The sequence below is a fragment of the Bidens hawaiensis genome, unplaced genomic scaffold, assembly GCF_021521415.1.
Source record: "Bidens hawaiensis isolate Kalapana, Puna unplaced genomic scaffold, B.hawaiensis_p1.1 tig00010730_1, whole genome shotgun sequence".
Lineage (NCBI taxonomy): Eukaryota > Viridiplantae > Streptophyta > Magnoliopsida > Asterales > Asteraceae > Bidens > Bidens hawaiensis.
In genome coordinates this window covers 67,958-83,624 of record NW_027491820.1, presented here as the reverse complement: position 1 = coordinate 83,624, position 15,667 = coordinate 67,958, and the positions used below count along the sequence as shown (strand labels likewise).

The 15,667-nt window shown below is 34.2% G+C and overlaps 2 protein-coding genes and 1 long non-coding RNA gene across 3 annotated transcripts; 2 read left to right on the top strand and 1 right to left on the bottom strand.

The window, feature by feature from the left end:
• Positions 1-319: 319 nt before the first annotated feature.
• LOC143535932 (uncharacterized) lies at positions 320-891 on the top strand. The gene is made up of 3 exons (XR_013135797.1): positions 320-486; positions 581-710; positions 792-891. It is a non-coding gene; the product is annotated as an uncharacterized LOC143535932 (long non-coding RNA).
• Positions 892-3,029: 2,138 nt separating this feature from the next.
• LOC143535931 (protein LAZ1-like) lies at positions 3,030-9,519 on the bottom strand. Its single transcript, XM_077030043.1, has 8 exons — positions 9,355-9,519; positions 9,230-9,286; positions 8,434-8,542; positions 8,152-8,336; positions 7,461-7,549; positions 7,131-7,392; positions 5,289-5,546; positions 3,030-3,428 (listed from the first exon to the last, which is right to left on the bottom strand). The coding sequence occupies exons 1-8, from the start codon at positions 9,517-9,519 to the stop codon at positions 3,084-3,086; spliced, it is 1,470 nt and encodes a 489-aa protein (XP_076886158.1). The 3' UTR covers positions 3,030-3,083.
• Positions 9,520-12,824: 3,305 nt separating this feature from the next.
• Positions 12,825-14,985, top strand: LOC143535929 (large ribosomal subunit protein uL5-like). The gene is made up of 4 exons (XM_077030042.1): positions 12,825-12,956; positions 13,053-13,095; positions 14,380-14,575; positions 14,673-14,985. The coding sequence occupies exons 1-4, from the start codon at positions 12,843-12,845 to the stop codon at positions 14,869-14,871; spliced, it is 552 nt and encodes a 183-aa protein (XP_076886157.1). The 5' UTR covers positions 12,825-12,842; the 3' UTR covers positions 14,872-14,985.
• Positions 14,986-15,667: the final 682 nt, after the last annotated feature.

The following is a 15,667-nucleotide window of genomic DNA, read 5'->3' as shown; positions in this document are numbered from 1 at the left end:
TTGTTTTAGGAGTAAACGAGTTTACTGCAATGATGAAAGTCTGTTCAAAGAGTCAATATATATAGAATTATAGATTTTGAGACGTATAGCCAACGTTTGGGAAAAAAATCTATATAGTCAAAACAAGCATCGAACATATGACAAGCAATATAACCAGTCAAACTTGGTGATAGGGATAATATATATGGCTGGTAATCTATATAACAACCACTGAGTAGTTTCCTGGTTGGCCAACTTGTGTGTGGGTCACGTGACATGAACCTATTGTGTTATTCCTATAAAATTGTGACTGAAAAAACCAAGCATTGAACTACATATTTCCATACAAAAAAAGGTTAGGGAGATCGAGGGAAATGACAAGAACACCGTATTTCGATAAAAATGGGAAGAGAAAAGGCGCATGGAGCGAAGAAGAAGATAATAAGTTGATCGCGTATGTTGAACGATACGGCCATTGGAACTGGAGCGAAATCCCTAAGTTTGCCGGTAATGCCTAAATGTTACACCTTTTTCAAGTTAGAGGATGTAAAAACATTGCATATGTGCTAATTATAACCATGTATATATATTTTTTGTTTAGGTCTGTCTAGATGCGGAAAGAGTTGCAGGTTACGATGGATGAATTACCTTCGTCCTAACATGAAGCGCGGGAAAATTACAAAAGAAGAAGAAGATTTAATTATTAAATTGCATGGAAAGTTTGGAAACAAGTAAGTTTTCATTAAGTAATATTTTGGTAATCAAGTGTTGTTTATTTTGGTGTTTTTGATGAGAGATTTGCTAATCTACAGGTGGTCAACTATTGCTGCTAAATTACCTGGAAGAAGTGATAATGAAATAAAAAACTATTGGAACACAAATTTAAGAAAAAGAGCTAAACATAATTTGATTGGAAATCAAAATACGGAAGAGGTTGTGGAAGTTAAAATTGTTTTCCCACTTCACCTTCTGAATCACTATCTTCATCGTCACGGTCGCCAACATCGTCATCGTCAACGTTTGGTTTTGAAAATGCAGGGAGTTTCTGGACGGATCCGTTTTTAACAGACGTTGATAGCACGGCGGGGAATGTAGCTTCTTCAAGTTTCGATCTTGTTCACATATATTTCCATGATATGGTCATGGATGACGAGTTTTTATTGTCAACTATCATCTTATATGATGGGTATCATGAGCAATTACAGAAACGACTTTAGTCTAGTTTACCAATAATGTGTTTGGTTTGAGTTCAAAAAAGGTCTCATATATATTTACAGTTTAAAGATAATTAAACGAATTGGTTATCATCCGGGGTTTTCATTTTTCCCACGAAGGAAATAATGTAAATTTATCATTAACTAGTAAATGGAAACCGCGTTGTGACGGATTGGTCTTAAACAGGGTTTACTACAGATTTTAAACTCATGACCTATACTTTATAGTAACACCCAAGCCTACCACGTACCACACCAATACATTACTTTGAATTTACTTTAACCATTTTATAATATATCTATATATAATTTTTTTTTGGACTTGGAGACTTTAATTAAATGTGGACCTAAAGCCTTAACTTGTTTTCGCTGGCTCACGGGCCGGCCCTGGTCTTGAATAAACACGTCGGAAGGCTATGTCAGTATTTAAAAGCAAAGAAAATAAATAAGGAAATTAAAAAAAAAATCAAAGATTTGAAAATTTTTAAAATTCTAACATAAAAATAAAAAACTGTAGAAAAAGTAGGCGGCATATAAAGATAAAATTAAAATTAAAGTAAACTAACGTAATTAAGATTAAAATAAAGGAACAAAAAGTTTAAAGTAAAAGAAAAAAGAAAAAGAGTTGTTCCCAAGCTCGAACCATTGACTTGTTTCGTGAAGACTGGGGTGTTTACCAATTATGAGAAGTTGGTTTTTTTTCTTCATCACTATTTTTACAACAGTGATCATGCTTCTTTGTGTTAGCTGTAAATTTAGTGTTTGTTAGTTTATGGTCCATGCATGGGAACAAGTATATATAAACTCTCTAGGGTTTTTGTATATATTGATCCCCTCCCATGTTAAAATCTGAGTTCATACTCTTTTCAATTTTCAAGGTTAAAAGGCAATTAATATGGATTTTAGGACATGATATGGATATTGTGGATTATGTAACTAGGAGACATATATGTGTGCGTTGTGTGTGTTTACGTGATTGCATGCCAACATATATTGTATGTACGTGTGTTTTAACTTTTGATATGTTTGCATGGGTTTGGTTGTGTAAATGAAGTTATCAACGTATGTTTGCCTTAGGAGTCTATGTGCGCGAATGAGTTGGATGAAAATAAAACTTGCGTATTAGCTTTCATGTGACTCAGTTAATGTAGATGATCATGGTCCTAGTTTGTGGTTGGAGTTAGGTCTGGAGTGCGATTATGGGTTTGGGGAATTTTGGTAGTCAAAAATGTTGCATGTAGACCTGACGTATGAAATCTGTTGCATAAAATTATTTTTGGAAGAGTTCACAATTTAGTTTAAAAGGTATCTACCAGAACTAATGCTAGATTAGACTAGATCTCACTCAGGCTTGTAGTCGCATAGGAAAAGACTAATGCTATACACACACATTACCGCACCAAAAGACATATTCCTTAAGTAATACACCCAATTAACCAATTATATTGCCAATTTGTCTATTACTTTTAAACACCAGATTGAAAAGCGTCAATCTATCAAATTAAAAATAACTGCAATCAACCAAGGAGCATAACTTTTCTCAAAACCAAAGATAGTCTCGCAAACGAATCATACAATCAACATATTCTCTTATCATCCCTTTCTTCTTTCCTCCCACAGTAATCTGGGCAATGTATATACCCACATGCTTCACCTCTAAATGCCAACCTTCTCCAATGCAATCTCATCATCTCAGTGCATCTCCTAAATACACCCATCAGAGATGGTCTAAGATATATTTCCGTTTCTAGTAAATTTGACTAACAAAATTATCACAAAACTATATTTTGGAAATAAAACAAAAACCACAACAATACATACATAAAAATACACTGATAATTCAAATTACTATATCCGAATTCATATTATATATTGCACAAAATTATAGAGCTAATCTTTTGTGACCCACCTACGACCACGAACATGATACAACATATGATCACTGCTGCTGCTTTCACCACCACTTTCTGCACTTGTATACCCTCCACCAGCCGATTTTTTTCGATGTCTCTTTTTCTTGGTCGTTCCACTGTCGCTATAACTTCCGTTCAAAAGAGGATCATCAATTCCTCGTATTACTCTTGTTGTTGGTGAAGTCTCGTTAATGCAACTGTCGTCTTTTGTTCTCCTGTTTATGTTTTGCGATATTTTATGGAGTTTTTGGTTAAACCTTGATAACCCCTTCTCTACGGGTTCTACGGCTTGGTTCACGGTGAACTTTAAATCATTAACAATCTGTGTATCGAAGACCAAGAGAGCATCAGCTAAAAACGTGCAAAATGATTTTAAATTAAAAGTCTATGTTATATAAAAACTGAAAAAAAAAAAGAAAAAAAAACATACTGATAATGTTGGTAGAGACACAAAGCATATTTTATTTTCAGTTTTCACCTTGTTTCTAAGTGTTGAGTGATAATATGTTACAAGAAACACATATTCGCTGGCACACACGAAGACAGCCTGTTTAAGATGGATATTAATGCTCAAAATATAAACTTACAACCAAAAATACAAATGTGTACTAGAAAATTATGTTTAAACTATCAAATCTAATGCTCATTTATCCTTTTCATCTTTTTAAACTTTGGCATAAACTACACAATCAGGTTAAAAGTTACGACACAGGATGCAATTTCTAAAAAAATTATAAAATAAACGTGTTAAATGGATCAACAGACCAACCAGCCAGGTCGACCTGAACCCAGCCTGCTTGTTAATCTTTTTTAATTAGCAATCTCGTCATTTGGTTGTCAATAAAAATGTGGTTGATAGTCTTTTGGGTATAAGGTTTTTCAATCTGAGACCATCTACAGAGACTTCGGGTTCTAAATTTACTGAAAAAAAACTATGCTACATGGGTATTTTAGCTCAGGATGTTCTAGAAAAGAAAATATCTTCGGAGCAGTATTATTGCCTGAAGAAGAGAGATATGATACACAGGGTCCAAGAAGACATATAATATTCTTACTGTTTCCCACCCCTAACTACAGTTGATTCACATGAGTTCCAATCTTTTCTGCAACATAAAGGTATTATATCTTAAAGGTAAACCTGCCAAGCTGGGTGGGTCGGGCAGGTTCGAATGACAGGTCAAAACAGGTTCCGAGCAAAATGAGCTCGAGCCAAATTTGTACTTCCTATCTTTACCGGTACTTCGGTAAGGTGAGAATCAATATATTCAGCAACATTTATCTCCACATATTGAGCGTTTTAAGCTCGCTGTTGTCTATAAGAGAAAACAAACCACTTCATCCCAAGTCCTTCACAGATCCAACACAAATGATCCACATGCAAGTGGAGGCTGACAAATCAAGGTATGATATCACTACTTCAAGCTACCTGAAGCCTGAATAAAAGCAATCTTCTCACCCTCATTAACAGATCAGTGAGAAGATTGCTGTTATCCAGGTTCCAGGAAGTTATTATGGTTGCTTTTTATGTTGGTGATGCTTTAGATATTAGACCACATCTTAATCTGTTATTATTTATGCTGTTAGACTGCTAACTATTTTTTCCTATTCCTATTGCACAGTGCACACACATGTGCATACATATTGCCCATTTTTGTCTCGAGCATGCACTTTTCTTTTGCTTGCATAAATGACAAGCGATGCGCATTAAAACTTTGACTACCTAGATCGAACTATAAACCTTCTAACACCTACATCCATTTAGGATTTATTAAAGCAAAGGCACAATCCATTAAATCCTATGTACTCTCAACATACAACGGCACCCATCAAGAGTCAACCTTTTAGCACACACTTATATCACTTAACAGCAAAGCCTACCGTGACTACAAGCCAAGAAGTTGCACAAGAGAAACCATGAATAATGTTCCAACGAAAATGAATAATTTATACAAGCCAACTAATGAATGGCAACTAGCAACAACAATGTGTTGTACCAGTCATACCCGTGGCTATATTAGTGTATAACTGCATACTTATAAATAAGTTGAGCCTTGGTGGTAAGCTTTAACAGCATTTAAAAAAGAAACTGTTAACTAAGTGAAACATTAAAAGAACACAGACAGCATACCCATATAACATAACAATTTATATGAAATTAGTAGATAAAAATTAGAAAACTTACATATTCACCACCACCAACAAAAACATCACGAACACTCTCTCTAATGGCGGTTTTAGTCTTGACATTATTATCATCATCAGGTTGGGGGAGCCGTAGTTTTGTAGGGCGCTCACTATCCCGTATCTCATCAGGATCTACCGGGCAGTCTGGAGATGCATAGTCTCCAAGAACCGCCACGCTTCCTTTAAAAAGATCTCCCATTAACTCATACGGTTTTGAGGGGAACACATATAAGTGAACCACAGAAGCAATGCCCATCTGTTCTGGATTCAAATAAAACATCAGTTAACATATAATAATATAACAATTCAAATAATCGAGTAATCTATAAGGTTATTTTATTCCCCTACTGATATTACTTAATTATATGTTATTAGTACTACGCTTCCATAAGTATATACTACTTTTAACTTTCACTGAAACCAAAACAAATTGAGAACATAATATAAGCTTTTACAAATAGCTTGGAGAATTTCTTATACTCCACTTAGGGCAATTAAATTTCTGTCATGACACGAACCTAAAACGAAATTCGCGGGTTCGGGTTTGGTATAAACAGGTTCGGTCAGGTTCAGGTAAACCGTGAACCTGTTTAGATATACGGGTCGTGTTCGGGTCAACCCAGCATGTTTCCAGGTTGACCCGTTTAACCATTTACATTTTATTTTATCTTTTTAATGTGTTTTATATAATAAAATAAATTGGTTGGGTATCTTATGCCAAAATTTAAAACTAAAAAAGGAAATTGACATACGATTCTACACATAAAATCTATTTCTTTTTCTATGAATATGTATTTTTGTTGTAAAATTGTAAATTTAAAGTATTAAATGTGAAAACAATATCAGTACAAAACTTTGTAAGCCAACAGGTCGTGATCGGGTCAACCCGTGAATAATGTGTCGAGTTCACATGTCTAACACGATTTTTAGGTTCGGGTTGTGTTTGGATTCATGTCAAATTTCCAGTTTGTGTCGGGTTGGACCTGCAACCATGCAAACATGAGCTGTTTTAACACCCCTAAATTTTTACTCCAAATAATTTGTTGTTGGTTTTTAGTTATTATATGTCTATATTTTGTGAATACATAGATCTACATAACATTTTTGCTTCCTACCATCTGAGAATATAACAATTACTAAATTTTACTGTTTATATTTTTCAAGAATGGCTTCCTAATCATGCTCGCATTATTTTGAAAGTTAGGCTTGTAAACGAACCGGTGAACCATTTGTAGGAGGTTTGCGTTTGAACGTTTATTCAATAAAGGAACGAACATGAACATATATTTTTGTTCATTTAGTTAAACGAACAAACATGAACACAGAACACAAGCCTTGTTTGTTCAGTTACGTTTGTGAGTGCTCATTCACGCTTGTTTAAGCCCGTTCGTTTGTGGTTTCTAGTTTACATTTGTTTAAGTTTGTTCGTTTGTATATTCATTTATTTTTTAGGCCCGCTACAAACTAGTCCAGCACTCCAGCTTATAAAATCAAATATCCCCAATTACAATATAGTTTTAGTTTTATTAAATTAACATATCACCAATTATAATTTAGTCTAGTTTTATGATTTTTCTAAGCCCAACAAACTGATGCTCACGTTTACTTTTAATTGGTGTTCGCTCAGTTATGTTTGTTCATCATGTTAAGTTACGTTTGTTCGTTTACTTTTGTGAACCGCTCGTTTATAATATTAACAAATGAGCATAAACACACTCCTTTTCTTAACGAACGAACACAAACAAGAAAATCCAAGCGTTTAATTGTTCATGTTGATCGCTTGTATGGTTTAAGTTAAACAAACAAACACAAGAAACAAGATATAACTGAAGAAAATTACCTCAATGCAAATGATGAAATCCTGAATACTTGTTTTGAACTGTAAAGCTTGAGCTATTGGGCTTCTAACCAACCCTAAAGAAAAAAGAAAAGCAATAGCCACACCTTGCCACCATGTCAAAAACACAATCGACTTGAAAGTTAAAAACTTCGCTAGTGGGTGAATATGTGCCAGCTCATCAGCTGTAATTTCATAAAACAAAACTAAACAATACAGAGCCCAGGATTGACTGAAATTTAAAACAACAGCCATGTAAGGATACCTAGACATTCAACAAAACGAATGTTAGTAAACGAATTCATGTGAGGTGAAGTAAAAAGACAATCTTACCCACAGCCCCATTTGAAGTCTCCTTCACAATATACATCAAATGCTTCAAGAATTACTGCTAGAACAGCTGTAACAGCCTTTATTATCATCTGTTATAAAAGGATCTTTTAATCAACAATGTGAAAACTACATAAGGCTTGTAAACGGACCAAATGAACACGAACACGACTTGTTCATTTTCGTTTGTTTTACTTTAACTGAACAAACGATGAAACACGAAGAATCACACGAACGGTGTTTTCTTGTTTGTGTCCGTTCGTCAAGGAAATGAGTGTTTTCGTTTATGGTCATTCGTTAATAGTATAAACGAAGATACAGCTGAGCAAACACCATTAAAAGTAAAAATGAGCATATATATGTTGACCTAAAATTTTGTTTCACTAGACTAAATTGTAAGAAATTTAGATGGATATGTAAACAAATGAACTTAATTAAATGTAATTTAACGAACATAAATGGACATAAACGAACGAAGATAAACAAACATTCACAAACATAAATTAACGAATGAGACATGTGTTCATGTTCATTTGTTTAGCTAAATGAACATAAAAATTTGTTCGGGCGCGTTCATTTATTAATTAAACGAACTTTCCGCCAAACGATTAACTAAACGCTTGGTTCGTTTACAGGCCTAAAAAACTTGGTGAATATAAAAAAGAACGATTACATCTCTAATGTGAAAACTTACATACTGTACAATTCCGATTTTGATGATTAGGTAAACCCTCTGACCTAATCGCCACGGTTTCAAGAACAAATTCATTGGAAATATGTGTTTCACGGTTCCATGTTCAGAACTTGGCTCTAATAAGGCGGTTTTGGGTCCCACACGCCCTTCCCGTTCAAGAAATTCAATAGTCCTATTCTCACCTCCTTAAAAAAGAAAGAAGAACATATTATGTTTTTAAGAAATGTTTAGCTAAATTTAACAAACATAGTATGTTTGTTTAAGGAAGTGAAAAAAGCATACCCAAGCATGCAACAAGATATCTCCCAAAGCAATACATTGCAAAAGCTTCATAACAATCTCTTAGAATACCGATATCAACACTAATTGATGGATTCAAAAGTGACACAAACTGCAAGAACAAAGTTATAAATTATAATTAAAGCGTGTATATCATATAAGACTCGTATCTTAACAATTAACATACAATCAGAGTTGTCAAAAGCACAAGGCTCACTCAAGGTGCAAAGGGTGGGCCTAGGCGCTTCAAAAGCGAGGCCCAAGATAAGCAAGGCACATAGCATAAACATACATCTTTTGGGGGTTTTAGACATATTTTATGCGTCTTGGGGTAGTTTAAGCTGGTTCCAAGCCAATTTTGTATGTTCCAAACCAGTTTGCCCAGAATTAGCAAAAATTTACCGGAACTTTTCGGATTTGGCCAGAATCTATCCGTAATCTGGCCAGAATCTCGCCGACGGGCCTGGATGGCAGCAAAGCGCTTTTCGCCTTTTCTTGCGCGAGGTCGCCTGAAAGCCTAGGCGCGCACCGGAAGGGCTTTTGCAACATAGCATAAAATAAGATGCTTACATATAAACTCGTGTAACCAAATTTCATTCAATTCCCATAAAAAGACGGTATTTACGTCTACACATTACTAAATCCTTTGTATTGACTATATCAAAATCAAATTTGAATCTAATCATGAATAGTATGCAATACCATAACATTTCACTAAAATGAGTTACAAAAAACCATATTTCTAAATACACAAATACCTAAAATAAACATATTATTTCAGTAATTAGAAATGAGTTACCGATTCAACCGCATAACAAGGAGCCATGAGTATAATTCCAAACAAAAACTTCTGCTCCTGTTCACCAATCAAACATCAATTAATTGACGAATTAACCCTAGAAAGCTTGAAACATGCTTTAATACCTCTGGATTTTTGTAAGCCGATAGGTGCTCGAACAAGAGGTAAACTGAAAGAGCTACACTGATAAAAACAAAAACACCGGCTACTAAGGTTGGCCATATAGGCGGAGAAGACTTGAGAGCAGCGATCAAGCTAGTAAAATCTTCGTCTGCAACCAACTTGTTCATCAGCAGAAGAGATAATTAGCGAGGGTTTGGTACAACAACTATATGATTGATTGATTAATTGGGGGATTATAATTATAAACCCTAGAAATTGAAACACTCTGGTCAATTGGACCAAATTATAACATATGTATGTATGTATGTGATAAAGGGGGGAAGATGGTATTTGTCAGTGTCAGGAAATGAACTCAACTTTCTAGTTCTAGTCACTGTTTGGTACTAATTGCTATTTTATTTTTGATAACGAGTGTCGGAACTAGTTAAAATGATTATTATTATTATTATTTTTGTAAAAATAAATGAAAGAAAATTATTAAGTTGAATAAAGACCCCACCCGTCTACTTCATTGGGTTTATCATTTATGTATGCATACATCTAGATCGGAAGTTCGTGGGTGTGGATTGAGTGGTAGGTTGGTAGGTGGTGTGAAAAATATTCAACAACCAAACTATAATACAATGTTTGGTTTGCTACTATCATATCATGTCTTATTTGTGGGGATGAGATTTGTGGGAAGTTGTGAATTATGACAATACAACTAGCATGTTAAAACAGCTAAGTTGTGTTTATTTTGAAGATTTGCTAGAAGCCTAGAGATGGGGAAATCCCAAAGATAGGTGTGTACGGTTCGGTTTGGTTGTTAGTCTTAACCGAAATCAAAACTGAAGTCATCGTCCAATCTATTTTATTAATCGATCTTTTTCGGTTAGTTGGTTTATTTTATTCGGTTAGTTTGTCGGTTTTCGGTTTGGTTAATAACTAAAGCCAAACTTTGGCTAAAATTTTTACATGAAAATGCATGAATAAGAGTATAAATACATATATAAATGAAATTGTGGTATTAAACATGAAATGAATGTATAAAAGCTAGAATGTATGAAAATGTTATTGGTTTGGTTCAATTCGGTTAATTTCAGTTAACTAGGGGTACAGAAGAAAAAACCAATTTTCAATTATTTTTTATTCGGTTTGATCAGTTTTTGGTTGGAGGTTCAGTTTGTACTCCCCATATCCAATCGTAGCAAATGATACCAAACTCCAAGTGAACACATTGAGGAATTTTCTAAAAAAAAAGGAAAAAGAAAAAAAAAGTTCCTGAAAAAAAAATTATCACATCTTTAGTGAAAACAGGTTATTTGGATTTTAAATTATAACCATCTTTCACCACATGGGAGACAACCTATCCATCATCATTGTTTCGCCCAACAAGAACCGTATGAAAGTGAAGGTTTAGATATACGAAGAGAAAGGGAGATCATGGTGTGCGATCGGGCAATAAGAAACAGGGTTGTTGAGGCTTTGGTGATCTACTCAATAAGAACCCAAGGTTGTTGTGGTGCACAATAGTGGTTAAAAAGATAACTTTATTTTGATGAGTTGTTTTATTTCACCACTATCATAATTTTATCCACTACCACCACCACCTTTGATTCCATACTTCCACCCATTATCAATTTTGTTGATAGTTCAATACCCCCCCCCCCCCTCCCTTTCTCTTCCCAATTGACAAATAATGTTATTAAGCTTCATTGTCTCTGTTCTCGTCATCATTTTTTTACGCTTGTTATAACGTATCATGCTAACATCTTGTTGCGACACATTAATGTGACAAGCTTCTTAGAGCAAGGTGTTAGCTCGATGTGTTACAACAAGCGTAAACAAACTCCAACCATAACGCTAAAGGTGACAAAAGATGTAACATGTAGAGAGTCAAGAAATCAATGAAACAAATTGTGAAGGGAGCAAAATATATAAAGAAGTTAATAACATCATTTGTGTCCCTAACGGGATAATGAAACATCCCAAAAAAAAGTCGATAGTTGATGAAAATGTAAATCCAAAGGTGACATCGAAAACTTATCGAAGGAGAGGAACAAAGCAACTCATCAATTAAAACATGCAGTGGTCTTAACGTGAAAATCATTTGAGAACCAGAATTAGATCCATGTGCTTATTGGAGTGTCATGGTATTGAACTCAACAAAAGTTCTTATCACAGTTGCATGCGTATCCTAACGTGTTAGTAGTAAACTTATACTATGATTTGACCAAACATTTGCAATTCATTGATAAGATCAAAGAATTGCTCATACTACAGCGTGATCGTATCTTCTCATATTTGATATGACAAGACATTTCATATTGTTGAGCCAATACCTCATGTTTGTTGGCAATCACATCCGGAGTACCTTCAAATCGTTCAATTAGACACACCCAAAGTTGTTTAGCATTCTTACAACGAAGCAATCTTTGATAAATCTCACTCCTAACCGCCATAGTCAGCATCCTGAAGGCTTTAACATCTAGTTCAAGTCATTTGAAATAATCCTTGGAGTATTTAATGATCTATTTTATAACAGGGACACCTCCTTTGAGCAAAATTGATATGCAAACATGATGACCATACATAACATATCTCCAACACCCAACAATGGATAAAAAGTATTATGTGCATACATAGTAAACTCATTGCAAACAATGATCGGTGGTTTGGTTGTTGATCCATTGTCGTGAATATCCATTTATAATAATTGATAAAGCAAGAAATAGGGTTTTTTCGATTATTCGATCAAAATTTAAACTAGAACAACTAGGGCTGCAAACAATCCGAGCTGCTCGTGAGTTACTCGAGATCAGAGCGATAAAAATCTCGAAACGAGACGAGCTTTTTCGAGCTTGAGTTCGAGCCGAGTCTCAAATAAAGCTCGTTTAGTTAGCGAGCTTGAGCCTTATATGTGAAGGAGGAGCCTTAACGATTTTTATGTATAACTTTAAGTTTTACTTACTTTTGACTTTTATGTATTAATTTCGCACTACACAATAAAGCTTGAGCCGAGATTTGGCGTGCTTAAGATATTACACGAGCTCGAACCGAGCTTAGGCTTGTTTAACGTTTTTCCTTAAAATATATTACTTAAATTGATAAACAATAAACGAGCTTGAAAAAAAAATTTATGATCAGAGCTTGAGCACGAGCTCTAATAAGTCAAAACAAGCCTAGTCAAGCCCGACAACCCATAAAACAGCAAGCGATGCCTGAACTTTATTTTTGCATCAAAAATGTATAAAAGACTTGTGGGAACAACATTCTTTCATTATTTGGGCCTGGGCTATTTTAACGGGCCACTACCTGGGCCTCTGTTTTCTCAAAACAAAACCCTAGCAAATACCAACAATAAATCTCTACACACCATTTCAATCTCACTTCCACCGTTTCCACAATCTGCTCATAGAACGATGGTATCTTCAGCTTCAATTTACTTATTCAAAGATTGTATAGAGTTCGATTCGTTTGGTTGATTATTATATTATTGTTTGGTGGTCAAATGCAGGCTTCAGAGAGGAAACAGGCGAATCCAATGAGGGAAATCAAGGTTCAGAAGCTTGTTCTCAACATCTCAGTCGGAGAAAGTGGCGATCGTCTCACTCGTGCTGCTAAAGTTTGTGTTTTCTAATTTAGTTCAAATGAATTTAGCTCTTGTGGTATGTAAGATGCGAATTTGATGGTTTGTGTTTGTTGAATGAATAATGTTTAGGTTTTGGAGCAGTTGAGTGGCCAATCTCCTGTTTTCTCAAAGGGTAAGATTTATGTTTACACACAGTATTTTATTATTATTATTATTATTATTATTATGGATGCTTTGTTAGTTTGGTTAAGTTATTATATTTAAACTGGATAATAATGTTACTTTTTCTTAAGTTTGGTTTAAGTTTTACTGTTACATATTAAGCTAGTATTTTATGGGGAAAGCTATCATTTTTAGTATAATAATATGGGTTGAATGTTGAGCTGCAACTACATTCAAAAGACGTGCTGGTTATTATTGTTTTTGAACTGGTTAAATTGTCAAAAACCGAAGCATATTGGCTGGTGAGGTTGGTCAGAGGTTTATATGGGATAGCATAATGTTTGAAAAACTTATTTTATTGGTTTGGATTTTGAGACATGCGGTTTAAAGTTGGCTGTTTTAAACCGTAAATATGTTTTTATGTTTAATATTTAAGAAATGATTAATAACTCCTAACTTTATACAACATGAATCGAGATCACGTCTATCACCAAATTGATAAATTCAGATTTTTAAACTGTATACTGTTGGCCTCACGCATATAAAGCGCAGGCTAACTGCACCAACCACTTCCCTTGTATTTTGACGATTTAACCGATTTTTACAATATAAGAAACGTTCGTTGATTTGAATTAGCAGATATATGCATTTAAAGATAATAATAGTTGTAGTTTAAGATCCTAAACCTAAGTTATCCTCTATGGGGTTTAAATTTATGATAAAATAGTTGGATTTATATACGATGATAAAACGTAAAACGAAACTTATGCAAATGTACATTGTTATCTTTTATGATCAAGTTTTCTAAACCAAATCTGTTTTTTTTTTCTGAAATTAAAACTGACAGACCTGCTGATACAGGGCTGGTTGGTCTTTGTTGTTTTGATTTCTCTAGTATCAATGTGAATGAGCTCGGCTCATTTTTATTTATTGATCAATTAATCACTTTATTTATATATGCATATATATTTGTACCTATTTGCATATATATTTATAATTTTAATTCTACATATAATATAATAAATCTTGTGAGTTGTTTATCAAGTTTGGCTCGTTTATTATTTATTGATTATTTATTGATTATTTAATTAATTTTTTTATATTATATATAAGTATTGACATATAAATTTATAATAATTATAGTTATCCTATACATTATAGTAGCAGCTATAATTATTAAATAAAGCTTGTATAAATAAAACTACAAAATTATGATCGAGAACTGAACCAGAGTTTTTGTATTTTGTATAATGCATAATAAGTGTTTACCTTTTTATAAATTTTGATTAAACAGCAAGGTACACCGTGAGGTCTTTTGGTATCAGGCGTAACGAGAAAATCGCATGCTATGTTACTGTTAGAGGAGACAAGGCCATGCAGCTCCTAGAGAGCGGTTTGAAGGTGAAAGAATACGAGTTGTTGAGGCGCAATTTTAGTGACACTGGCTGCTTCGGCTTCGGTATTCAAGAACACATTGATCTCGGTATCAAGTAAGTCAATTCAAATGAAAATTTAAAATTATTATTGAATCTGTTAACACATCAGTGAATGTTATATAACAGATTTTTTTAAATGTAATGTTGGTAGGTATGATCCTTCTACGGGTATTTATGGTATGGATTTCTTTGTGGTTCTTGAACGACCCGGTTATCGTGTTGGAAGGCGTCGTCGATGCAAGGCACGTGTTGGGATCCAACATCGGGTGACAAAGGAGGATGCGATGAAATGGTTTCAAGTGAAATACGAGGGTGTTATTCTTAACAAATCGCAGCAAATTGGAGCCTAGTTATGTTTTTATGTTTTGTAAAATTTTGGACTTGAGTTTTATAGTTTTTGTTATCAAGGATTTATCAGTGTTTTGTGTTATGTTGTGTTTTGAAGGCTCTTGGAATTATGTATCAGATTGCTTTTTAAGTTTTCTTCATGTCTTGTTGATTTGATTTCTTAAATAAAGTTATAAAATCACCCATTTAGTATTTCCAAAAGAAAAATGTTTGAGAAAATTACTGGTTGAGTATCTATGGTTTTAAGGCGGAGGCACAATGAGTCCTCAAAATATTTTTTGAACTGGTTGAGTCTTCGTGATTTCAGAAACGAATCATTTGAGTCCCTGCCATTATTACTTAACTTTTAGAGTAAAACTTTCATTTTACTAAAATTATAGGGACTCAAATTGTCTGTTTCTGAAACCACAGGGACTCAAATTGTTCGTTTCTGAAACCACGGGGACTCAACTAGTTCAAAATATTTTTCGAAGACTTATTATGTCTCTGCCCTAAAATCAAAGGGACACAAACAGTAATTTTCTCAAAATGTTTTTACATAGCCCAGCTATAGCCTAAAAGTGCTAACTGTCTTTTTATATTGGTATAATTGGTTTTCAATGATCCAACCTATTGTCTTTTGATCACTACTGGTCATAACTTTTAAAGTATTTATTCCTAATAGTCCGCGACTAACAAAATCCTAACACCGTTAGTTTCAGGTCGCCGGGAAAACGTTTTTTGCTCGAAAATTCAAATTTGTTGTCGGAAAACAACACCTGAACACCGCACCCACCGCCAATTGACTCGCCGCTAACC

What these genes read in the sequence shown, in the direction of transcription:
- LOC143535931 (XM_077030043.1), bottom strand. Translation starts at nt 9,519, where the DNA reads ATGAACAAGTTGGTTGCAGACGAAGATTTTACTAGCTTGATCGCTGCT. An exon ending in CGGCTTACAAAAATCCAGAG is followed by an intron (nt 9,287 to 9,354) that starts GTATTAAAGCAT and finishes ATTGGTGAACAG; the next exon opens with GAGCAGAAGTTTTTGTTTGG. An exon ending in AAATCGGAATTGTACAGTAT is followed by an intron (nt 7,550 to 8,151) that starts GTAAGTTTTCAC and finishes CTTTTATAACAG; the next exon opens with ATGATAATAAAGGCTGTTAC.
- LOC143535929 (XM_077030042.1), top strand. Translation starts at nt 12,843, where the DNA reads ATGCAGGCTTCAGAGAGGAAACAGGCGAATCCAATGAGGGAAATCAAG. An exon ending in GTCTCACTCGTGCTGCTAAA is followed by an intron (nt 12,957 to 13,052) that starts GTTTGTGTTTTC and finishes AATAATGTTTAG; the next exon opens with GTTTTGGAGCAGTTGAGTGG. An exon ending in ATCTCCTGTTTTCTCAAAGG is followed by an intron (nt 13,096 to 14,379) that starts GTAAGATTTATG and finishes TTGATTAAACAG; the next exon opens with CAAGGTACACCGTGAGGTCT.